At 48.7% G+C, this 24,899-nt stretch overlaps 1 protein-coding gene across 1 annotated transcript in view; it reads left to right on the forward strand.

Annotated features, from left to right (window-relative positions):
* The window catches only part of CPNE5 (copine V), a 155,462-nt gene that overhangs the window by 111,945 nt on the left and 18,618 nt on the right, over positions 1 to 24,899 (forward strand). The window contains exons 10-12 of the mRNA XM_006882032.1: positions 2,202 to 2,306; positions 14,377 to 14,418; positions 16,916 to 16,991. Of these exons, the coding sequence (XP_006882094.1) occupies positions 2,202 to 2,306; positions 14,377 to 14,418; positions 16,916 to 16,991 (223 nt within the window). The remainder of the gene's footprint in view (positions 1 to 2,201; positions 2,307 to 14,376; positions 14,419 to 16,915; positions 16,992 to 24,899) is intronic.

Raw genomic sequence — 24,899 nt, forward strand, 5'->3', positions numbered from 1 at the left:
GATATCACCCCTGTCCATCCCCAGCCGAGCCTGGCATCTGGCTGCCCTCCATGTGACAGGCCATGTTTCTAAGGTGGACCAGCTGGGCATGGCACCAGCAGAGATGGGACCCAGCTGACAGAAGCAATTCTACACTTTTAGCTTTCAAAGCAAGTTCACAAATTCAAGTTGGAGGAGCTGAAAGGGTCTTAGAGAAAAGCCTTAACTGAGGGTCTCAGCATCCCTTTGAAAAGCCCACAAAAGCCGTGGAAAATCCCCTATGAAACACATTTGCCCATTGGTTTATTTTTTAAAAAAAATATTATTGAACACCTACTAAGTGCCAGGCACCACTCTAGGCCCCAGAACATACCAGTGATGGAACAAAACAAAACAGAAAATCCTGCTCTTTGTTGTTACTGTTATGTCCCATCAAGCCAAAGCTGACCCATCGTTGGCCCTCCAGCAGGTTTTCAGCGATTAATTGCACAAGAGGAGATTGTCCATCTTTCTCCCATGGAGCTGGTGGTGGAGTTGAGCTGCATGCCTTTGGGATTGCAGCTCTTTACCACGGAGTTGTTGTGTACCCTCAAGTCAGAACCAACCCATAGTTGATCCTCCAGCAGGTTGTCAGAGGCAGTTAACGGAACAGGAAGAGACTGCCCATCCTTCTCCTGTGGAGCAGCTGGTGAATTTGAACTGTGTGCTTTTGGGGTTGCAGCGCAGCTTCTCACCACTAGGCCAACAGAGCTCCTTGCCTCTTAGTAACAAATCATAAACAATAAACAAGGAACAAAATGCCAAACCAAACCCAATCCCTGTGCTGTCGGTCAGGACTCACAGCAGCCCTCCATTGATAGCAGCCCCATGCAGTATTCACTCCACCATAAGGGCTCCCGAAGGAACAAGTAGACTATGTCAGAATGCCAAATGGTGGTAAGTGAAATGGAAAGAGTGGTATGGAAATGGTCTAGGGATGTTAGAGTCAGGAGACCAGGAGATCATAGATGTCCTCAAAACTTATCAGTAGGCAACATCATGAAAAATAGAAATAACGACTGAAATTGTCAAGGATTTAATTTTGCTTGCATCCCAATCAACACTCATGAAAGAAGCAATCAATATTTCAAAAGATGTATCACACTGGGCAAATCTCTGGCAAGGTTCTCTTTCAAGTGAAAAGAGCAAGGATGCCATTCTAAAGACTAAGGCGTGCCTGATTTTCAGTTGTTCCCTAAGTATATGAAAGTTGGACAGTGAATAAGAGAGGTTGAAGAATCAATGCCTTTGAATTGTGTTGATGAAGAATATTGAGAATATGGATTGCAAAGAGCATGAACAAATATGTCTTGGAGGAAGTACAGGGAGAATGCTCTTTGGAGGCAAGGACGGTGAGACTTAGTCTCACACCTTTTGACTATGTTGTCATTGCTTTTGACTATGTTGTCATTGAAGGCCAGTCCCTGGAAACAATGGACATCATGCTTGATGAAGTTAAGGATTTGCAAAGGAGAAATTAGCTCCTCAGTGAGCTGAACTGGCACAGTGACTGCAACAGTGGGGTTAATACAGGAGAGATTGTGAAGATGGCACGGGGTCAGGTGGGGGTACATTCTGTTGTACACAGGGTTGCTGTGAGTCAGAGCCAACAACAACAACCACAAACAAATCAAAGGAGGTGTCACTGAGGTGACGTCTAAGTATAGGGAATGAGTGGGTGAGCCATGAAGATGAACTCTGACGAGAGAATGTTCTGAGAAAGAGGTAAAGGATACATTACCCATAGCCTTGAATTCACCTATGATTTTAGGGTGTCAGAGACACACCTGCAGTCCATTGCCAGGTCCTTCCACGGTCACAGATGAAGACACTCTGAAAGTGGCCAAATTACAGCTTGCAGGTGAAGACATGGAGGTCCAGAGAGGGAAGGGCTTGCTCGTGGTCACACAGCATGTTGGCCCAGAGCTGAGGTTAGAACCTAAATCTCCTGACACTCACCACAGGGCTTGACCTACAGGTCCCAATCCCCACCTGGTACAGGAATAGTCTCTGCAGCCTCACCAGAAGATGACCATATAGTTTATGCCGGATGCTGTCAGCAACAGGCAGCTCATTCCTTGACAAAAGCATAGCTTTCATTGCCTTGTCTAGAAAGACTAGCCCTCTGGCCGCCTGGATTTGGCTTCTCTAAATTGACAGCTCCTCTCCTTCTTCTTCACCAGGTTCACCATTTGCCACAAGACCGAGGTCATGAAGAACACCCTGAACCCGGTCTGGCAGACTTTTTCCATCCCTGTGAGAGCCCTCTGCAATGGGGACTATGATCGGTGAGTTGAGAAATCATCCCTTTGCCTGTTGCTTCCCACCTTGGAAGCAGTCCCATCCATGCGAAAGGCATCCCTGGATGTGTCGAGTGGGCAGCCCCACATAGGGATGGGACATAGTGAGAGCTGTCCCTGCTTTTCACCACCAGATACCTTCTGCCTCCTCATCTCCCACAGCATCTCCCTCTAACACCCTACGTCTCCTTATCTGGCATCCCCATTTGCTGGGAACTTCTAAGCCTGGGTAAGGGATATAACTGGTACTCTGATGACGCACAGATGAGGGTCCCTAGATGCCCTTGCCTGAAACTCAGAGCTGGCCTTTTTATTGTTACTGGTGGAAGGGTGTGTGTGTTGGGGGGGTGGGGTAGGGAGTGTAGTGCTCTCGCTGCAGGCAGAGGCAGCCACATCCCCACAAGTCCCAACTTTTTTTTCTTAAATAGAGCATTTAATGAAATTTTATACAGAACTTGGATTTCCATTCTATCATTGTTGCACATTTTCCTCCCTGCCCACCCCTAACCCCCAGTTTGCTTTTCTCTTTGAAAAAAAAAATTCTTTTATTGTTGTACAACCCCCTCCCTCCAGTTTACTTTACTTTGCAGCTCTTATTCTGGACTGTTGTCATACACATAATACCTAATCATATATTCTTTTTAAGCAGTTCTATTCCTCATCTGTTTCAATGCAGTGTACATTGTTTATCCCTTCTTTTCTTAGTTTCCCCCCAAACCCCATATCAGTCCTGTTTTATAACAGTGGCATTATGCAGTATTTGTCCTTTTGTGACTGAGATATTTCACTCTACATAATGTCCTCCATGGTCACTCATTTTGTATATTTCATGAGTTTCTTGCTTTTCAGTGCTGTGTAATATTCCATTGTGTGAATATACCACAGCTTCTCTATCCATTTGTTTGTTGATGGACGCTTGACTTGTTTCCATCTTTTTGTTATTGTAAACATTGCAGCAATAAACATGAGTGTAAGTCCCAACTCTTGACCATATATAGTGACCCTATAGGACAGACTAGAACAACCTCATTTCAAAGGCTGTCAATATGGAAGCCAGATGCTGTATTTTTCCCCCTAGGAAATGGTAAGTGGGACCAAACCACAGAACTTTTGGTTAGTAACGGGGTACTCTAACTACTGTGCTCCCAGAGCTCTTGATCTAACATGCCCCATTATTATTGCATATTAGCTATAATCATTATCATTATCTCTTCCATTAGAACCAACTCACAACTGACCCTTCAGTGGATTTTCGGAGGCTGTAAATGGCTGCTCGTCCTTCTCATGCATTAGCAGCTGGTGTATTTGAACTCTGAGCCTTTGGGTTGGTCATATAACTCCCTCTGGACGACCCCAGTTTTTAAATACTATTGAGCATAGATCTCAAGTGTCTGGTTTCTAAGACTGACACTGGAAAAAGCTCCATTGGGCAAACATTGATCTGTCTGCATCCCAGTTTTCTTGTCTGTAAAATGGGTATTAGAATATCTGCCTACCCATAGGGCTGCTTTGAAGCTCACAAAGCACGACCTGCAAAGTCAGCACTTAGCCCCCCGGCCATCTGTTGTGTTCCTCCTACGTGCCAGGTCCCCTGCTAGACACTGGGAAGTCAGCAGTGAGCAAACCGCATGCTCTCCCCCTTCACCCAGCTTCACTGTGGGGGAAGCAGACATTAATCAAATAATCACACAAGGAAATCTATAATTACAACTTGTGGTAAGTGCTGGGAGAGAGTGGGGGAGCACGTCAGATGGGAGCAGGAAGATGGTATTGGTCTAGATTTTGTTGTGAAAACTCTCACTGGTGTCCCGGCGGTGACTGCGGCTCAGGTGAGCAAGCTCCAGGGGGCGCCCTGGCTGTGCTGCCCAGAAAGGGGAAATTAATGCCTTAGTGAAGAGGATACCTCTGCCAGCCATACCAGTGGGGACACTAGGGCCTCAGAGCAGACAGCTTGAGGCACATTGGCTGGTGCAATTGGCACGACCTCCCCAGAGCCCTGTCCACAGTGGTCACTGGCTGGGGACCTAGACAGGAAATATGTGGAGGTGGTGGAGTGAATGAATGGCTTCCTTCCCATGCACATTTGCCATCCTCCCAGGAAACTCTTGTTGTAGTACTTAGGTGTCCTTGAGTTGACTGATTCATAACGATCCTATGAACAGTGGACTTGGTCCCTGGCCTATCCTGTGCCTTCCTCATCATCCTGATACATTTGAGCCCATTGTTACAATCACCTCCTCAGTCCTTCTTGCTGAAGGTCTTAAGGCCTGCCCCACTTGGGTGCTGATTTTAGAGATGAGATGACTCCTTCCTCTGCCTCTTGTGTGAGACTGAAAAGCCACACTCTGTTTCACTGGTGGTTGTTGAGCACCTACTATATGCTTAGTACCTTCTCCTGGGCAATGTTGAAGGGTGCCCAGCCAAAGATGCACACTCTGCTCTGGGAATTTAAGAGTCTGACTTCTAGTAGCGCATATATGCACACGTGCATTTGAGAGAGCTCAAAATCATGCAGAAGGAGACTGAGACCACCACAGGCATCATAGTCAAAGGCCTGTTACACGTCAGGCTGGGTCCTGGGGCTTCTGGAGGTGGGGGGATGGGAGGATGGTCTGGTTGGCTCCAGTCTCAGAGGAGATTTAGAAGGTGGGGCAGGCAGACTTCCTTGGGGTAGGAGTGGTGGGAGATTGAATGGGATGGGGAGGCAAAGAGAGGAGATTTCAGGGAGATGAGAGAGCATGGCAGTTAAAAGAAAGAGCATGGGGTAAAAGAAATTGGAGGTTCCCAGACCCTATATGCCCCCACCCCTAAGGAGGCCTGTTAGGGCTGAGGAAGGACCATCAGTGCTGAAAGGTGTGGTTACCTCATCTTGTCATCGAAGGAGGCCAGTGAGTAGCAAAGAGGGCAAGGCCAGGCAGGCTGCCCTCTCCCAGGCTGTGCCCCAGCCCTGCCTCCCTCCTGGATGGAAGGGCAGCTCCGCCCATCTCCTTCTCTGTGGCTGGGAACAGATTGACTGTGGCATGACAGACAGTTATATTAATAAAGGGAACTGGTGTGTCACGCTGCCCTATTGAGTCCTAGCATAACTCACATACCCAGCAGCCACTCAGGAGGTACCAGCATGAGAGCGCTCCTGGGGTAGGGAGACCACAGTGCAGGAAAAGGAGGCCAGCCTTCCTCTCCTGTGGCACCTCCCTCAGCACCACAGAGCAGTGTGATCCCATCGCCAATTCTTCAAAGCCAACCAGGCACCAGATGCTTGAGCTTCATATCCCTTTCAAAAGATAGGAAAAGCAATGGGAACTCTCCCCACACCCCCAAAAGGAAATTTATTCGTTGGTCCTTTAAAAGGAAAAACAAACGAACAACACCACATATTATGTGCCAGGCATGGTTCTAGGCACTGGGGACAGACCAGGCATCAAAAAAGGCAAAAATCTGTGCTTTTATGGAGCTTACATTTTAGTGAATAATAAGGGGAACTTTAGACTATTCGTCTAAGTCTTAGGTTATCTCCAGACTGGTGGGGGGAGAGGTGATAAGGGGATAATAACAGCACAGGCTTGTACGTCATTTCCCTAAGTGCTTTCTCTATATTAACCAATTTAATCCTCCCCATAGTTGGGGGCTTTATGACCTGAGCCTGAGCCCTGATGGTACATTACGTATGCTGATTGAAAGGTCCATGGTTTGGACCCACCAGCTGCCCCGTGGGACAACGATGGATCATCTCCTCCTGAGAGGGTTTACAGCCTCAGAAACCCTGCGATCGGTTGCCATAAGTCAGAGTCAACTTGACAGCGCTGGGATGGTTTTATGAGTTTGGAGTTTTCTTCATAGTCTCAGAAACCTGATGGAGGAGTTTCCCTGAGTCAGAACTGACTGGAGGGCTTGCTTGGGTTTTTGGTTTATAACCAGCTAGTAGTCTGGTGGCCTAGTTAGTGGAGAGGGAGCTGTGCTGTCAACACAAAGCAAGGTAGTTCGAATCCACCAGCTGCTCCGTGGGAGAGAGATGGGCATTCTTCTCCTGTGTGATTTGCTGCCTCTGAAAACCTGCTGGAGGCTCAGCTCAGAGTCACTTCCAGCTCAATACAACGCAGCACCACCACTTAGTACTCAAAAGGAAGGCCTGGCCACAGAATGAAAAATCCACCGTTGAGAACCCTACTCAGGAGCTCTGGCACATACCACGAGTTGTAATCATACATTGCCTTGTGTGTGTGTGATCGGTGTCTGCTTCCCCCACTGTGAGGCTGAGTGAAGGGGGAGAGAGTGCGGTTTGCTCGCTGCTGACTTCCAGTGTCTAGTACGGGACCTGGCACAAGGAGGGGTAGATACAGTAGTCGTTTGAGGGCTAAGTGCTGGCTTTGTAGGCTGTGTGAGCTCCAAAGCAACCCGATGGGGTAGGCAGATAGTTTAATACCCACTTTACAGGTAAGGCAGATTGTATGAGATTATCATACAAGTTGAAGTTTGCCCATGTTGATGGTGGGTTTTTGTCACAGACAGGATTAGAAACCAGTGATGTGGTGTCTGTGCTCAGGGACATTTTAGGACTGGTGTATTCCACAGAGAGTTGCCCTGCTGACCCAGACTCGGCTGCTCTGACAATTCAAATCCACCAGCAGCAGCTCTCTGGGAGAAGAGCGGGCAGTCTCCTAACATGCAGTTTACAGCCTCTGAAAACCCTCTAGAGGGTCAGCTTTGAGTCCATCCTGACACCACAGCAATAAGAGAGCGAGACATGTGTCAGTTTTACTCAGACATATGGGGGCACCATGAGTTGAAACTGCCATGATGGTGTCTGGTTTGAACATGAAGGCAGTGGAGCCCCTGCAGGGTGCAAAGGCTTTGTTTCCCTTCCTGTTAAACGAGAGCTTGAATCTGTGAGTCCACCCAGAGATGGCTTGGGCGACAGGTGAAGGGATCTGCTTCCCTAACAATCATCGGAGCGTGGCTCTCCTCCGGCACACACGTGAAGCCTCTGTGGGTCAGAGTTGACTCAGGAGTAGGTAGAAAGGATGGGATGAAATGAAGGAGGTCCTGGTGGGCGGGCATGGGAGGGAGAACACAAACCCCTTACTGTCGAGTCAGTATGGATTTAGGGTGACCCTGTAAGTATTGCATAGTAGAACTTCCCCACAGGGTTTTCTCAGCGGTCATCTTTATGGAAGTAGATAGATTGCCAGGCCTTTCTTGCGTGGTGCTGCCAGACAAGTTCAAACCACCAACCTTAGGTTAATAGTCAAAAACAAATAGTTTGCACCACCCAGTGACCTTACACATACTAGCCACGTTTTATAATAGGGAAAGTGAGGCCCAGAGAGATGAAATAACTATCTGGTGTTTTTTTTAATTTTACTTTAACGAATGTTTATAGGAAAGATGGATTTTCATTTATTCATTATTGCACTTTTTCCTCCCCACCCTCCAGTTCACTTTTTTAAAAAAAAAAAACAAAAAACCAAATTCATTTATTGTTGCATTATTCTCCCCCCCAACACACACCTCTCCAAATGTCCAGTGTTTTACTCTGAACAAATAGTAGAACTGGGATTTGAACCTCGGCAGCCTTGGTTCTGGAGCCTGCCCATAATTCCAACATGCCACAGCCAAGGAGCGGTGTGATGTTGTGTGATGGGAGTAGGTGTACCTGCAGGGGGCTCTTGAATGGTGCCTCATCCGGGCTTAGGGGCAGATCTGCTTTGAGACTGGGAATGGGGAAGCTCACTCCTAATAGGCCTAATCCTGAAAGCATTGATGATCCTCTGACTTTACACCCTAATAATTCAGAGAGGAGAGTGAGACAACATGAATGGACACTCCACAGAGATCTCTGGAGCAGGGAATGAAAGGGGCAGAGAGATGACCATGATTTGTCTGGAGTTTGGGGGCAGGAAGAGGTAGTACCATTTACCAAAAAAATGAGAAATGGGATTTTCTTCCCTGGCAAAGATTTGTTTGGTTTTTTAAAACATCTTTTTTCTTTTTTATTTGTGTGTGTGTGTGTGTGTGTGTGTCTGTGTACCATCAAATTAGATCTGACTGGTACAGGAGGAGATTGTTCCTCCTTCTCCAGTAGAGCATCTGGTTGATTTGAACTGCGCACCTCTGGGATTACAGTGCAGCTTTTTGCTGCTAGGCCACCAGAGCTTGCCCAAAGATTTGTTTTTATGCACTTTTCTTTCATAGCGTATGTGCAACTGAATTTAAAGACATTATCCTTTTGAAGTTATTCAGTTAGCTTTGGTGGTCCAGTGGGTAAGTACTTGGCTGCTAACCGAGAGGTTGGCAGTTTAAGTCCACCCAGCAGCTCCACTGGAGAAAAAAACCTGATGAATTGCTTCTTTAAAGATTATAGCCTAGAGAACCCCGTGTGTTTTCATGCTGTTACTATCTGAGCACATCTTGCTCAGCTCCGCTCCACACGTCCGTGGGTCAGATACAGCACATGGCATTCAGACACAGGCCTTGTGAACAGCTTGAGACTCTTGATAATCTGCCCTTTGGAGTTGCCTCCCTGTGGTGCAGTGGTTAATTGCTTGACTGTTAACCAAAAGGTCAGTGGTTCAAACCCACCAACCCTGCCAAGGGTTGTGTTTATAAAGATTCACCGTGTGAAGCAGTTCTCCCCTTCCTGTAGTCTTGCAGTGGGCCAGAATCAAGTCAAAGATACCAAGACTAAAAATTAGTCAAAGTGGTTGAAAATGAGGGGCTGCTATTATTGAAAGAGTGGAGGAGAGGGGAAAGTAGGTTTAGCCACATGGAGAGTTGGTATCCTGGTGAGGGGAAGGGATGGAGGTGTGGGGGTCCCCAGCATGGGGAGTGGGCAGAGGGCACCTGAGGCCCTGGGAATGAGCCCTGGTTCGGAGGACGCCCGCACATCAGGAGCAAGAGCAAGCAGTGTAGTCAGAGATGTAGGAGGGACCTGAGGGGAAGACAGGATGGGGTCTAAAAGGAAAAAGTCAACCAGAAGTATCAACGACCATCTATGAAAAAGTGATCAAAGTGGAGAACAGGACAGTGTCTTTGGAGGTCCAGCACTATCCATTGCGCCACAGAGCCTGGAATAATGGGAATACAAACCAGTGAATACTGCTGACATGGCTGAGTATTTAAAACAAGGCCAAGTTGGATCTTAATCCTTGTAAACACATTGTCTTATTTACATTTTACCCTAGGAGGTGGGTTCTAGTGATGTGTCCATTTTACTGGTGGAGAAACAGAGGGTAGAGATTATATAAATAGCCTGTGGCCAGGAGTCCCAGACTAGAAGCCCCCTCTGGACTGAGCCTCTGGGTGGGGGTCCCCCTGCCTTTCCTGTGTCTCTAGTTCACACAGACCACACCTGAGTGACCCAGCTGAGCAGTGCTGAAGTCTGAGGGAATGGCATGGGGTCAGAGCCGGCTCAGCACTCAGATGGAATAAAGTGGGGTGATCACAAGAAGCACTTCCTCAGCTCTCCCCCAAATCCCCCTGCCTTTTCTTTGAACTTTCTGTGGCTTGAGGGTACCTCCCTCTTAAATTGAATACCCAAAGAAGGGGCTGGTGTCCACCTAGCACATTATTGTATGTGATGAGTGAATAAATTTTAATAGGGAGGGTGATGAGGGTGTGGGGTTCTGATCCTCGAGGAGTTGGGGACCCTAACATTACCACAATTTCATACTTCTGACTGTGCCCTGAACCCAGCAAACCCACTGCCACTGGGCCAATTTTGATTGACAGCAGCTCTGTGGTAGAACAGCTCACAGAGGGTCCTTAGGAACTAGAATGCCTTGCCTTTCTTCCGTGGAGCATTGGGTGGGTTCATACTGCCAACCTTTTGGTGGTTGTTGTTGTTAGGTCGTGTTGAGTCAACTATAATTCACAGTGACCCTGTGAACAGCAGATCTGGACCCTGTCCTATCCTGTGCCATCCTCATCATCGCTGAAATACCTGAGCCCATCGTTACAGGCATGGCCATCCTCTCTTTCTCTGATTTGCAGCCTTTCCCCGGGTGATGTCTTTTTCCCAGGACTGACCACTCTTGGCAACATGCCCAAAGTTTAGAAGATCAAATGTCACCATCCTTGCCTTTAAAGAGCATTCTGGTTGCACTTTCTCCAAGATAGGCGTGTATGTTCTTTTGGCAGTCCATGGGATATTCAGTACCGTGTCTCCAGCACAACTCAAAGGCATAGATTCTTCTTCTGTCATCCTTATTCACTGTCCAACTTTCAAATACATAGCAAATAATTGGAAAGAGCATAACTTGAATCAGACACACCTTAGTCTTTAAACTGACACCATTGCTCCTTTGCATTGTGAAGAGGTCCATGACTGCAGATTTCCCTACTGCAACAAGTATTTTGATTTCTTGAATATTGGTTCCCAGGGTGCTGATTGTGAATTCAAGTAAGATTAAATCATTGACAATTTCAGTCTTTTCTACATCTATCATGATTTTGCCTATTGGCCAGAGGTGAGGATTTTTGTCTTCTTGACATTGAGGTATAGTCCATATTAATGACTATGGCCTTAGATCTTCTACAGCAAGTATTTCAAGTCCTCTTTACCTTCAGCAAGCAAGGTTGTATCATCTGCATTACACAGGTTGTTGATGTATCTTCCTCGGACCCTGATGCCACATCATTCTTCTTCATATCAGTTTCTCGTATTCTTTGCTTCTCATACAGATTGAATAGGGAGCACTGGTGGCCTAGTGGCAAGAACCTGCGCTGCAAGCCTGAAGGCACGCAGCTTGAGGCCACCCACTGGTCTGTGGGAGAAGGATGTGCACTCTCATCTCATGCAATTAACTGCCTCTGAAAACCTGCCAGAGGGTCCGCTATGAGTTGGTTCCAAACCCACAATACACAACAAACAAATATAGATTGAATAGATATCAGCAGAATTCTTTAACCACTATATCACATTGTCTGTTATCCTTTAAATTCTGACACATGCTGAGTGCCTTGTAGGGGTCAGAGGAAGTCCAAAGCACTTCATGTTCTCCACAAAGGTCCTCTTATAATCTGGGTCTGCCCAGCACAGAACTTGAGGCTCACACAGAGGAGGTGAAGCCACCTTGGGACAACCGGAGGTTACATAGCCTAAGCGGGAAGCTACATTGTTAGCCCCTGACAGATGAGCCGTGCCAGTCTCAGCTCTTGCCCCGGGTCAGCCTTGGTGCTCCTCTGCCTTCCTGAAGTATCTCTAAGCAGCATGGAATTAGCTCAACTTAGGGCAAACTCCTTGGGGCCAGCAGCCCTCAGGGACTTGTAAACAGCAGGGAAGTGTACCACCTCGCTGGAGAGAGGCTCATTAGCGGAAAGACCTGAGAGCTCAGGGCTGCAGGGAGACTGTAGGTAGAGCTGCTTTGTGGCTGTGAAGCCCAGCTGGTGTCTTTACCACTGTCTATGGGCTCTGCTGGCTTCCAGTGAGTGTCCAGTGGTTCTGTCACCCTGACACCCACTGAACACTGGCTCCCAACACCAAGGCCCAGCCATGCCCCTGACCAGCCTTGTGCCTTTGAGAAAGACACTGACTCCAGGCTTCCATGTGCAGATTTGTGGAAGGAGTCTCTATGCAGCCCGTTTCCAGAAGTTGTTAGGAGAGCTGTGGTCAGCTGACAGAACTGAACCCCAATGAGGCACTATTCTAAATGGTTTGGGAGGCTCAAGGTTCAAGCCTCTGAATTAGTCTGACTTCCAGGCTGCAGCCATTTCTGGACTCTCATCTGAATCCACAATGAAGCAGATCTCATCTTTGGCTGTTCTTCTTAACTCCTGGGGTAACACTCTCTGAGCCCACGCTGGCCCCAAACCAGCTGAGTCTTAGTGAATTCTGGGCATCCATCACCCTTTCTAAAGCACCCCGCCCCCCCGCCCCAGGTAATCCCAGTATTTGACCCAGTTTGGTCAGAGCCATGGTGAGGGACTCTGGGTGTGTCCCAGGAGCAGCCCGGGAGCTTTGCACAACTCCTGCCTGACATCAGTCCAGAGCATGTCAGTCACACCCTTCAGCTGTGCAGTTTTCTCCCTGGTGATTTCCTGGGTATCAAAGGCTGTGACTGTGACCAGGATACCCTGTCCAGGCTTCAGCCTTTTGAATTTGGGACAAACACTGATCCTGTCACTTGGTGGAGCCGATGTGGGTAGTTGGAGGAGACGCCCTTGTCTGGGGACAGAGTGGGAAGCAGTGATATAGGATCAGGGGGACTTCAGCATCTCAGCCCAATAGGTGGAGCCCTGGACTCTGAGATGGGGACTCGTCCTGGCTCAGATTTTCACCAGCCGTGTGACTGGGCACTCTTGGGACTATCTGAAAATGAACAGTTAGAGATCACGCTCCAGAATGTGCACAGCAGAGCCACTTGGGGAGTCTTTGAAGATACAGATGTCTGGGCGCTGCCTGAGAGCTGTGAAAGCAGGACATCTGGGCCGGGCCTGGGAGACTCCATGGTCAGGGCCACATCATGGGACTCTGGCTGTGCGTTAGGTTCGTCTCTGTGAGTCCACCTAAAGGTCAGGCCCAGGCGTCAGTAAGGGCACTCCCAGCCTTGTCACTCCAGGAATTGCGAGCCGCAGAGCCCAGGTGTCCAGGCTCAGGCACTGACGTAAGTCAAGCAAGGTCATCTCTGAGAGAGGCCAGGGAAGACGGAGAGCTGCTGCTGCTGGGCACTGCCGAGTCAGTCTTGATGGGAGTCTTCATGGAAGGAGATCACTGGGTCTTTCTCAGGTGGAGTCACTGGATGGTTTCAAACCATCCACCTTTTGGTTAGCAGCCAAATGCTGGCACCACCAGGTGAGGAACAGGGGGTGCTTTTCTTTCGAGCCTCCCATGTGGGTTTTACCTGCTTGCCTCTGCAGCGAGGTTGCTCTTACTGTCCTGTAGAGATGGTGGTTACAACTCAGAGAGGCTGGGGACCCTCCCTAGGTCCACAGTGGGCGGCCAACTTACCTAGACTTCATCTTCTCACAGAAATTCACCTCAGAGACAGTTTCCTTGTTCTTCACAGGATTCCTTTAAAGGATGGGCTTCTAGGACCAGCCTCATTTTACATGAGATTTGGGGTGCTAAACCCCAATCTATGCACAAGCTACAGGGCATCCATTCCTTCCAACCCATATAGAGATGCCCCCATACCCCAAATAAGCTTGTCTGAAGGGAGACAGCGCCTCCTTCTGGGGGCTGCAGAACCCCAAGGCTGACTCTTCACAGGCCACAGCTAAGGGTGAAACCATGGGATGTTAAGAGATCGGGCAGCCTCCTCATATGCCCTGATTAGAACAGCTCCTCAGGTGTCCCGCCCCCTCAGACCCTGAAACAGGACCCTGGCAGGCTCCTGTCCCCAGCTGTCCCTGGAGAATCCAGCAGCCTGCACTAAGGGTTAACCCGAAACCCTCCACCTCCCTCCTCCCACCTCCTGTCCGCCAGCCTGTTGCCATGGGAACGTGGCTAAAAATAAAATGAGCTCCCAAAGCCCAGCCCCAAGCACAGGAGTCAAAACAAACTAATTAAAGCAGCCAGGCTAAAATGTGAAGGTAATTACACCCTCACTCAGGAGCCAGTCGTATGGGGATGGAAACGCTGGGCAAGCCATCCTCCCTGTGCCCAGAGTCCCTGGAGCCCATCCCTGAACGCTGGTTGACCCCCGGCCCTTGAAGCAGTCCTGTTCCCTCTCTGCAGAAGGACTCACTGCCTGGGCCTGAAATCGGGGCGCTCATACCCTCTCTGTAATAATCCACTACATAAATCCACAAAGATGACCCCAACCTTGCATGGCCAGGGAGATGATAGAGCAAATTGAAATCTAGGGCTGGTTTTCTACATTGTTCTTGAAATTCCAACAAGTCCCTGCATAGCTCTGAGATTGCCCTGGCCCCCCTAAGATTTTAGCAAAAAGGTCCTGCAATAGCTCCCTTCTCTGCTGGTCCATCTCCCTACCCAGGATCTGGAGCCTGCAGGGCAGCCCCTCATCCCTTCTGGTCCAGGAGTGTGCGGAGGGCTCTGCCCTCAGATCGCACAGGGAGTGGGTCAGGTTTATCCCACCACTGGCTCTTTGTCTTTCAGGACCATCAAGGTGGAGGTGTACGACTGGGATCGAGATGGCAGGTAAGGAGGAAGAGGAGGAGAAGGGCCCAGGCCCCCCAGGCAGCTCTGTGGGTGGGAGGGCCAGCCTGTGGGAGGTCTTAGTGGTTCCTCCCCATTCAGCTGCACTGTGCGTGTCTCCTTCCTGAACAATATGATGCAAACAGCATAGAGGCTCTTAGCCCCAGATAGCTGCCAAGTGGCCAACAAGTGCCTTAAGCCTTCCCAGGTTTGGTAGAATTTAGAATTCTCTTAAATATACATGCTCCAACGGACAGATAGCAGTGACCCTTAAGCATTCATGGACATTCTCTGTGTAAGGCTTCAGGCTCAGCATTGTGGCACCATGAAGATGCAGCAGAGGAGCTTAGCCCTCTGTGGGGGCGCCCACCACACAGCACAGACCTATGCTTATCAGAGGAGCTATTTGCAGAGAGCAAGGACAGGGGACTGGGTCTGGGAAGGGAAGCTTCAGTGCACAAGGACAGATTTTTAGATGTCAAAGTGCCAGAAGAGGGCCTTGTTTGGTGGGTGGGAGGATAGTTGTCATTCAGGGTCTTTGGAGGGGCCAGTGCCTTCTCCTGTGTATCTCAGTGTCCTGAAGGAGCCAGTGTTGCTAGGATGAGGACAGGGACAGGCCTGTCACAGCTTTAGTCTAGATCCCTGACTACATATCCATTGTCTGTCTTAGTCTGGGTCCTCCTGAGAAGCAAATCCAGGGATAAACTTACTTTGGTCAGACCTAAAGGTGAGATGTTTCTCCTGAGTCAGGTATCTCAGAGACTTCCAGATCCAAGGCCAGCAGGCAAGACAGGCTGCTGGTCCAAGAATCAAAAAGGTGATGGACCAGTTGCAGGATCTTGATTAGGCAGAAAGCAAGAGAGCTCTTGCTGTCTGATTTCCTTTATGTTCAATGCAAGCCACACCGCCAGGAAACTTCCTTTCAACCAGTTGAGTGCTTGTAGCAGAGCCCATCAAAGGAATGGTTACACTGTGTCAAACCTCAGCAAATGAATGGCTACATTGTAACTGGTCACTATTTAACCAGAGAATATTGGGCAGTCAAGTTGACACTTTACTATCACATCTATTAAACCAAGTTTAAATGCACCATCTTGACTTTTGTGACCCCACCACTGTGTAACACCCCCAAGGGTTGACTTTATAATCTACACTGGTATCACCCGAGTCTGTGATGTAGAATGTGATGCCATCTCAGTCTTAGGCAAAGGACTCCCTTAAATACTGCAGCTGTACATTGAATTACTAAACACCCTGTCAAGGAGCTCACTTTGCTCTGAGACCTTACTGTGGAGACGCTCCAGAGCCAGCACCATGTCCAGTCCCTCCCTCCTGGCTTCCTTTCCTCCTGTTTCAAGCTACTTTACAGCCAGGAAAGTTAGGCTGCTGTTTCCACCCATGATCTGCCTTTTCCTCCCATGGAGTTGCCCTTTCTGCTTTAGTTGGAATAGGAATATTCTTTTCCATGTCAGCTGGGAATAGCTGTCAGGTGACCTCTGAGTTCCAGCCTCAAATAACTGACAGTCTGCGAGCTATAAACAGGTTGTCAAAACGCAGGGTGGACTCAAGGTGGGCAGGGGCTGGGGACACTTCCTGGGTGTCACTTTGGAGCAGGCTGTTCCAGGCCAGGGGGTGAATGCTTTAGTGATGTAGACAGGATAGGAGAGAACAGACCACAGGGGGACTAAACTTAGCTCAGATTTTTTGCTGGGTTTCTGCTCAGCACCTTGTGAGGGGCAAAACCGCAGAAGGCACAGGCTTCAAAGAAAACACTCCTTGCTTCTTGATGAACAAAGCTCTAATTGTCTTTTTAAAAACTGATATTGGATAGTTTCCGGATAGATCGGAAAAGTCAAGAAAAAGAGTTTAATGGGCACCTTGAAGCCCAACACCTGGCTTTAACTGTTGTTAAATTTCTGCCACTCTTGCTTTGCATGTGTTCTGCTGATGTCATTTATTTAAAGTAAATTACAGGCATGGTGGCAACCCACCTCTGAATATTCCATTGGGCATTTCACAAGATGGAGAAGGGGTTTTTCCCTACCTCATCACGAATGTCATTATCACATCTGATACTTTGAACAATAATCCTTGACAACCATCTAATATGTATTTCATATTCAAATTGCTCCAGTTGTCCTCAAAATACCTTTTTTTCCCCCCTGGTTTGTTCAAGCCAGGATCCAAATAGAAGCCTTGTATCATATTTGGTGGTTATGTTTTAGAAACTTCAGATTGCTGTGCACTATTTTCCCCCAGTTCTCTCCAGCCGTGTCCTTCCCGGGAACCTGTTGGCCCCTTTAATCATCAGGATGCCCATCCGGGGCCTGTCTCCTCCAGGGCTTCTTTCCTAGGTGACCATTGAGTTTTCTCTCCCATATTGGACTACCTCCCAGGGACCTGGCCTCTCTGGAGTAGGTGCCCTGGATATGTGTGTGCAGTGGACAGAGGTGGAGCCCCCTCTGGGCCTCCAGGTCTCAGCCACAACCTTTTCTTGCAGCCACGACTTCATTGGGGAGTTCACCACCAGCTACCGGGAGCTGGCCCGCGGACAGAGCCAATTCAACATCTACGAGGTGAGGTCCCACCAGGAGTCAGGGGTTTTCTCTGGTGATGATTAAATAGCTCCAAGTCACTGACAATGACCATGAGCCAGACGCTAGGCTGGTGGGGGCTTGGCGTGTTGAGGTGGGTGTCATGGTCTGGCTTTAGAGAGAAGGAGATGGAGGCTGAGAAGTTAGGGAACTTGCTGAAAGTTCAGCAAGCGTAAGGATCAAGACACAACCCAGGCTTGTCTGATCCTAAGCCACTAAGCTGAGGCGTGCACTTTGAGAATTCACCTGACAAGGGAGAAGGGAGGAGGCGACCAGGGATGGCATGGGGATGCTGTGACGAGAAGGTGCCAGGCCTGAACCCCAAATCCTGAGTTCAAGGCCACCTTCTGCTCTCAGAACAGTTCCAGGACCTATGGGATATCTTTGCATTTCTGGAAGGAATCCAGACCTGGAAAACTGGAAGGAGTGAGGAAACCTTGGTTCAGCCCTGGCTCCACCACCAGCTGACTGTGGATGGGCACCTGGTATCATTTGCTCTCAAAAGACGATTTCTGCATTTGCTTGGGTGTTCTCCTCATGGAATGGCCATCACCATCCAAATCTAGTCCTAATTTTCCTCTTCTGAGTAGCCTTTCCCAGCCTCCCAAACCCACTGGACTTCCTCCTCTTTTTGAACTTCCACAGACAGATTGTGGAATTTTGTGTCAAACCTCCTTAACCCTAGACACTTATAATCCTTGTAACTGCTTGGATTCCTAGCCTGTCTCTACCACTTAACCTGCTGTGTGACCTTGGGTAAGTCACTGAACCTCTCTGGGCTGGTATAAGATGAGGACTAAATAGGATAAATATATGTGTTTTGGAGAAAGAAAGTGCAGCCAGAGTGTCCCTTGGAGGCAAAGATGGTGAAGCTTCATCTCATACTTAGGCCATTTTGTTAGGAGGGGCTGTTCCTTGGAGAGGGACATCATGCTTGAAAAGGTGGAGGAACAGCAACAGAGAGGAAGACCCTCAACAAGATGAACTGACATAGTGACTGTGGCCTTGGGCTCGTGTGTGTCAGAGATGAGGATGGCACAGAACAGAACAGGGCTTGTGTCTGTTTTTCATGGGGTCACTGTGATTTGTAATTGACGCAATGCATCTAACAACAATAACGACAAATAGGACAGTGCCTGGCCTGGAGGAAGAAATACGTAGATGCTGTCATTTATCATTCTCTGTTGAGTTCCGGTGTGCTAAGGAATTTACTACTTCACAGCTATCCTGTAGTACTTCCTGGGGCTGTTATCCCCCTGTAAGCAGCTAGTGACGTCAAAGATCTAGGTCTTAATCCTGCCGTGCACACATGCCGTGTTCTGTGATGCACTTCCAGGTGGGTGGTAAATACTACAGCCATCCAATCAGAGACAGACACTTACTATGCTCCCAGACCCGTGTTGTTGTGGCTAGGTGCCAGTGAATCCACTCTATGACTCATAGTGACCCTGTGAACAACAGGTCTGAACCTGCCCTGTCATGTGCCATCCCTCTAAGTTCTCTCCTGCCCAAGCCCGTTGTGGGTAGTCACTGTGTCCATCTGTCCTGCTGGGCGTCTTCCTCCTGTTCTCTAAGCCTCTGCCTTTCCCAGCCTGATGTCTCTCTCTAAAGACTGGTTCCTCCTGAAAATATGCCCAGAGCAAATGAGGCAGTGTCACCATCCTTGCCTTTAAGGAATACTCTGTTCGCACAAGAGGTGTTTGTTCGTTTGCCAGTCCGTGGCATAGTTATTATCCTTCACTACCACCACAACTCAAAGGCATCAGTTCTTCTCTCATCCTTAGTCACTGTCCAACTTTCAGATGCATAGGAAGCAACTGAAAAGACGATGGCTTGTACCAGGCGCACCTTAGTCTTTAAGCTGACATCCTTGCTTTTTTAGGACTTTGGAGAAGTCCCTGACAGCAGATTTCCCTAAGATGACACTTTTTTTTTGTCTCTTGGCTGCTGTTACCCTGGGTGTTGATTGTAAACCCAAGTAAGATGAAATAGATGATGACAACTTCTTTTTTCCATCTATTATTGACTTTATAGTGACTCCAATAGTGAGATTTTTTTTTAATATTAATATGCAATCCATTTTGAAGGCTGTAGTCTTGGCTTGTCTGTAGCCAGTGCTTCAGATCTTCTCCACTTTCTGCAAGTGAGGTTTTATCATCAGCGTAATGTTGGTTGCTGATGAGTCTTCCTGCAAACCTGATGCCACATTCCTCTTCATACAGTCCAGCTTCTTGAATGATTTGCTCAGCATACAGATTAAATCAGTGTGGAGAAAGCACACATTTTCTCATTTTAAATCATGCAGTTCCCTTCTATTTGGACAACAGCATCTTGGTCTATGTAAAAGGCAAAAAATTTATATGATCTGAAAAGAAACAAGAGTATAGCATCTTGGTCTATGGATAGGTTTTGAATGAGTACAATTAAGTGTTCTGGGATTCCCATTCTTCTCAATGTTAGCCTAATTTGTTAAGATCCACATAGAGCCATTAGCACAAGGAAAGTGGATACCAGACAATACATGGAAGTCTGTGCTTACTCTTAAATAACAGTTTTATGGTGAGGAACCCATATTTCCTCTATGTCACTCACTGGAATATCTCTTGATCAGCTTTACCTCTTTTGCTGCAGGTCCAGCCTTCAGTCAGTAGCTTTGAGACAGCTCTGGGCCAGTGTCTCTTGAAACAGAACTTCTCTGAGGACTGCCTCTGTGTGAGGCAGCAGGCCTCCCTGCCTCAGCCCCAGCACCTCATGTGCTGCACCCTCTCTGGCCTCTAACCTACCAAGGTTCCCACTTCTGCCCTGTTCCATTCAGGGTCACAGCTGACTGTTAGGAGTGTTCAGCCCACTCCTCTCCAGCCCCTCTGCTTCCACTTCCCTGCTCAGCAGACACCAGCTTCAGCTTCTCCTGGCCTCTGCTGCTGTTTTCTCCCCACCCTACATTCTACTTCTAGAAGAGATGCAACCAGAGTGCTTTCAGAGAGACAAGGAGGCTGAAACTTCACCTCACATTATGTTGGGGGTGTTGTCAGGAGGAACCTCTTCAGGGGTTGGGGGGTCATATTGGGAAAGGTGGAGGGGTCAGAGAATAAGAAGACCCTTAACAAGATAGGTTGACGCAGTGGCTGTAAAAATGGGCTGGAGCGTATCAGCCATGATGAGGTTGGTGCAAGCCTTAGATCTGTTGTTCACAGGGTCGATGGGAGTCCGTGGTCAGGTCAACAACAACAGCCGCTTTGTACCGTGTCCAGGGTCTCTGCTGCTTCTGGCGCTAGTCCCTTTCTGATGAATTTTCAAATTTTTCATCCCCCAGACAAAAGGATGGGGCGGGGGCACCCTGAGCACAGAGCTCCTGCATCCCCAGGGGATCTGCTCGCCCTCCTCTGGGAGCTGCGTGTTCATAGTCTTGCAGCCCAGGAAGCTCCAGTGAGTCTTCTGCTCCTGAGACTTTTAATTAGCCTCAGTGTGGCTCCCCTAGGTCCAAGTGAGCATGGAACCTGGTGATCCCCTGCCCATGGGTTGAGCCTCGCTTGTGGAGAACTCAGTTGTGGTTCTATTTGCAAACAAAGGACCTGAGGCCAAATCATTCATTGCATAGAGATCCCACACCTTTAGTTTCCCCTCTACACAAGCAGGTCTTGTGTTTTCATCTATACTGTAAGATCCCTGGGTGCAAAGAAAGTGGAAGTCACTTTTGTGGCCTCCCACCACCTTGGTCAGGGTAGTGTCGAACCACCAACCAGTTGACAGCTGAGTATGCTAACTGCTGTGCAGCCAGGCTCCCAGCCCTTCTTATGCACACGTGTGTGTGTGTGTGTGTACACACATACACACACACACACACACTTGGGTCAAATAATGCTATTGTAAAGATGGAGCGTGGATGAGTTTTCTTGAAAGGACTCAGCTGTGCTCAGTAAGTTATTTTTGTCTTCTGCATCTACAGGGGGAAGGGCTGTCTCTGCAGCGCTGCCTGCACCCCTGTCCCAGGCAGGTAGAGGCAGGCTCCCCCTGCCTTTGGTGGTCTTTGTGGGGGTGTGTGAGGGGGGTCAGCTCTCCTGAAGCTGGACATCCAAGGGCGCTTGACAGGCTCAGAAGAAACCTCTGCTCAAACCAGAAAGAGTGAAATTGTTTTCTCGGTTGTTGATCCTTGCTCCTTTGTAGTCAACAAGAGAAACTGCAGACCTGAGAAGCAGAAACGCTGTCTTCACACGTCAGGAACTCTGTCAGGTGGAAAGGAATCCAACCTCCAACAGCTGCAGAGGTCAGACTCTGGCCTGCGGGGGGGTCTCTCTGCCTGTGGGGGCTGAGGAGGGCCTTCCAGGAGCCAGCATGGCCTTGAGGGAGCGCTTCTGCCAGGACAGCACCCGTTGCGGGCCCTGGCAGCATCCTGAGTGCCAGAGTCCATGTCCAGGTGTCTGCTGCCCCCCTCAGATGTGTTACTGGTAGACTCACCCATACCAACCCCGTATGACAGAGCAGAAATGCCCAGAGTTTTCTAGGCTCTGATCCTTACAGGAATAGACCGTCCATCAGGTCTTTACTCTTGTGAAGTTTTCAGTTAGTAAACAGCCAAATTTTCAGTTAGTCAACAAGCACTTGACCATTGCACCACCAGAATTCCTAGCCTCCTCAGACTAACTTTCTAAAACTGAGCTTGGCAGCTGAAGCTCTCCGCACCCGCTGGTCCTCATGGCCAGCCAGTTCCTTCTCCCGGGTTCTCATCACTGCATCTGGGGCTCCTTGGAGATCCCACAGCCGGTCTGTGACTGAGCCCTGCCCCTCTCGCTCGTGCACACATTGCCTTTGAGTGGGAGCCGACTTACAGCTGATCTTCCATTGAGTTTCCGAGCATATAAACGGCACAGAAGGAGTTTGCCCATCTCTCTCCTTTGGAGCTGCTGGTGGATCTGAAGCACCGGAGAGGTGCAGCCTTTGCATTAACAGTGAGACTCCCTACCGAATGTGCCACCAGAGCTCCCTCCTGTGCCCTGCCACCCTGCCACCGAGCCGTCGTTTCTGCGTATCTGTCTACCACCCCGTCTTCATCATTGCCACCAGAGCTTTACAGTGACCCCCAAGTGGCCTTTCTGCTTCCATCCTTCACACAGTGTCCAGCGTGCTCCACTGAAATGCTCATTGGGCCATAGGCTCCCTTAACCTTCTCCTCTCTGCTCACCTCGTCCCCACCTCAGCTATTGTACTCCAAGGCCATGTAGAAGGAGACTCCAGAAGACACGCCCCTCTGCCAGCTGAGATATTTACCTGCAGGGTGACATCCAAGCTCCTTCACACAGGACATCATACCCACATCACTCCAGAATCCTGAGTGACGACATGCTGTGGAGCTGATGCCCCTCAAGGCAAGCCTTGTAAAACTGGCATTCTCGAGGGTTTTCAAGGCTGGGCTCTTTCAAGGCCTGCCAAGCCTCTCTGCTGAGGTGCTTCTGAGTGGGTTTGAACCTCCAACCTTTTAGTTAGCATTCAAGCACTAAACCATTTTCACCACCTCAGTGTCTTGTGCCATGGGTGTGCGTATAGTAGACGCATATACCCCACACCTTTTGAGGTGCCTCAGGTCCAATGCTTGGCCTTATTTATGCTTTACTCTTCCTTCATTTTAGCCCTCACACCGTCTGAGGCTCTCTGAACTTCCATGACTTTATCCACGCTGGTTCCTTCTAAGAGAACCTCTCCCTTCACCCAGTTAGGCCCTGCTGGCCCTGGTAGACTCCCTTTGGATGTCACTTCCTCTAGGAAGTGTTCATCTGCACAGCCATGCTCCCCATGATCTGGATTAGGCCCACCTCCCCACAAATCCCATTTATGACACTTTCTACCATGAGGAGGGGTGGTGTTCACTCTCTGTTGCATACTGAGAGTCAACACATCCCAAGGTCCGTCGGGACCCACTTAGTGCTTTTTTTGCACATAGCAGACAGGCTCCAGACTTTCTCTGGGCCCCTGGAGGTAGGAAAGTAGAGGAGAGAGAAGGCTTAGTGGAGTCTGGAGGAAGGAAGTTCCTGGAATGGCCTCTAGGGGGCACTGACACTCTGCCTGGAGCTTCACGTGTTGCCAGTTAGGGCTGGAGAGGCTGGAACCTGGGGGAACTGAGGTGACAGAAGTACACCAGGGCTTGGAATAAACAAGACTCACTTCCCTGTGAGTACCAGAGAGAAAACATTGCTTTAGAGTTAGGTTGAGGTGGCTCTGACTCGAAGAGACCTGTATACAGGAGAACAAAACTCTGCCTCAGCTCACGACTTCCTGGCCATCTCTGCTGCGCTGTCGAGCACTGTCATCTCACTGAGGGTCTTCCCACTGAGCTTCTGCCAAGCCTGATGTCTCTCTCCAGGGACTGACCCCTCCTGAGAGCACCCCCAAAGAATGTGAGACGAAGTCCCACCATTCTCATTTCTAAGGAACATTCTGGCCGCACTTCTTCCAAAATGGATTTGTTTGTTCTTTTGGCAGTTCATGGTATGTTTAATATTTCTTGCCCACTCCACAACTTCAAGGCATAAATCTTATTGGGGCTTCCTTCTTGGCTACAGGATGGAAATGTGGAATATGGGCTAGTTGTAAAGATCACACAGAACACTTCAAAGATGTTTTTGTTTGTGGTCAAGTCGTGACTACGCCCAGAATCCCAGAGTCCACTCCTCCTCAGCTGGAGGGCTGATGTCGGGTTGGAGGCGGGCTCTCTGAGCACCCTTGTGAAGAGGCTGGGAGGAGTAGGAGTAGGAGTATGCCGTTAGGCCTTCATTTTTGCCCTCATCTTAACAGCTTGCTTAGAAAGCTGGTTTGATTTTTCCCTTGGTTGTGTATGTGTGTATGTTTCATTGACCATGCAAAGGCATTTGACTATGTGGATCACAACATACTGTGGTTAAACTTGAGAAGAATGGGAATCCCAGAACACTTGATAGTGCTTATGCCAAACCCATACTTGGACCAGGAAGCAGTAGTCAGAACAGAGCAGGGAAACACTGCATTGTTCAAAATCAGGAAAGGAGTGAGTCAGGGATGCACCCTGTCTCCACACCTTTTCAATCTATATGCAGAACAGATCCTTCGGAAGGCTGGACTTCATGAGGAGGAATGGAGCAGAAGGACTGGAGGAAGACTCATCAACAACCTGCATTATGCAGATGTCACAATCTTGCTCACTGAAACTGAAGAGGACATGAGGCGATTGCTGCAGAGGGTCAAGGACTGTAGTCTTCAATATGGATTGAAGCTCAGTGTCCTGAAAAGAAAGATACTTACCACTGGGCCAATGGGCAGAGAAGAGATTGAAAATGTTGACAACTTCAGCTTGCTTGATTCCATAATCAACACTCAGGAAATCAAAAGGAAAATTGCATTGGAAAAGTCTGCTGTCAGGGACCTCTCCAGAGGACTGAAGAGCAATGATGTCAGTCTGGAGACTAAGATGTACCTGATCCAGACCGTCATATTTGCAATTACTTGCTATGCACCAGAGAGCTGGAAAATAACTAAGGATGATAGAAGAATTTATGTTTTTGAGTTGTGGTGCTGGAGAAGAGTGTTGAATGTACTGTGAACTTCCAAGAGAGCAAACAGATCTGTCCTGGAGGGGGTGAAACAAGGCTGCTTCCTGGAGGCAAGAATTTTTAAGCTTTGTGATGAAATAGATTGACTCAGTGGCTGGAGCAATTGGATTAGGTCTGTCAGAGATGATGAGATTGGCTCAGGAAAGAGCAGGTTTCAGAGCTAATACACACAAGGTCGCTATGAGTTGCAGGCAACCCAGTGGCACACAACAACAACAGAAATGTATTTGTGCATGTGCACGTGCACGCACTGTAACATCTCTGTGTTCCTGGTGCCTGTATAAAGACTAAACTCCAGAGGTAAAGAGAGAGC

The sequence above is a fragment of the Elephantulus edwardii genome, unplaced genomic scaffold (assembly GCF_000299155.1).
Source record: "Elephantulus edwardii isolate Elephantulus edwardi_28Jun2011 unplaced genomic scaffold, EleEdw1.0 scaffold00017, whole genome shotgun sequence".
Classification (NCBI taxonomy): domain Eukaryota; kingdom Metazoa; phylum Chordata; class Mammalia; order Macroscelidea; family Macroscelididae; genus Elephantulus; species Elephantulus edwardii.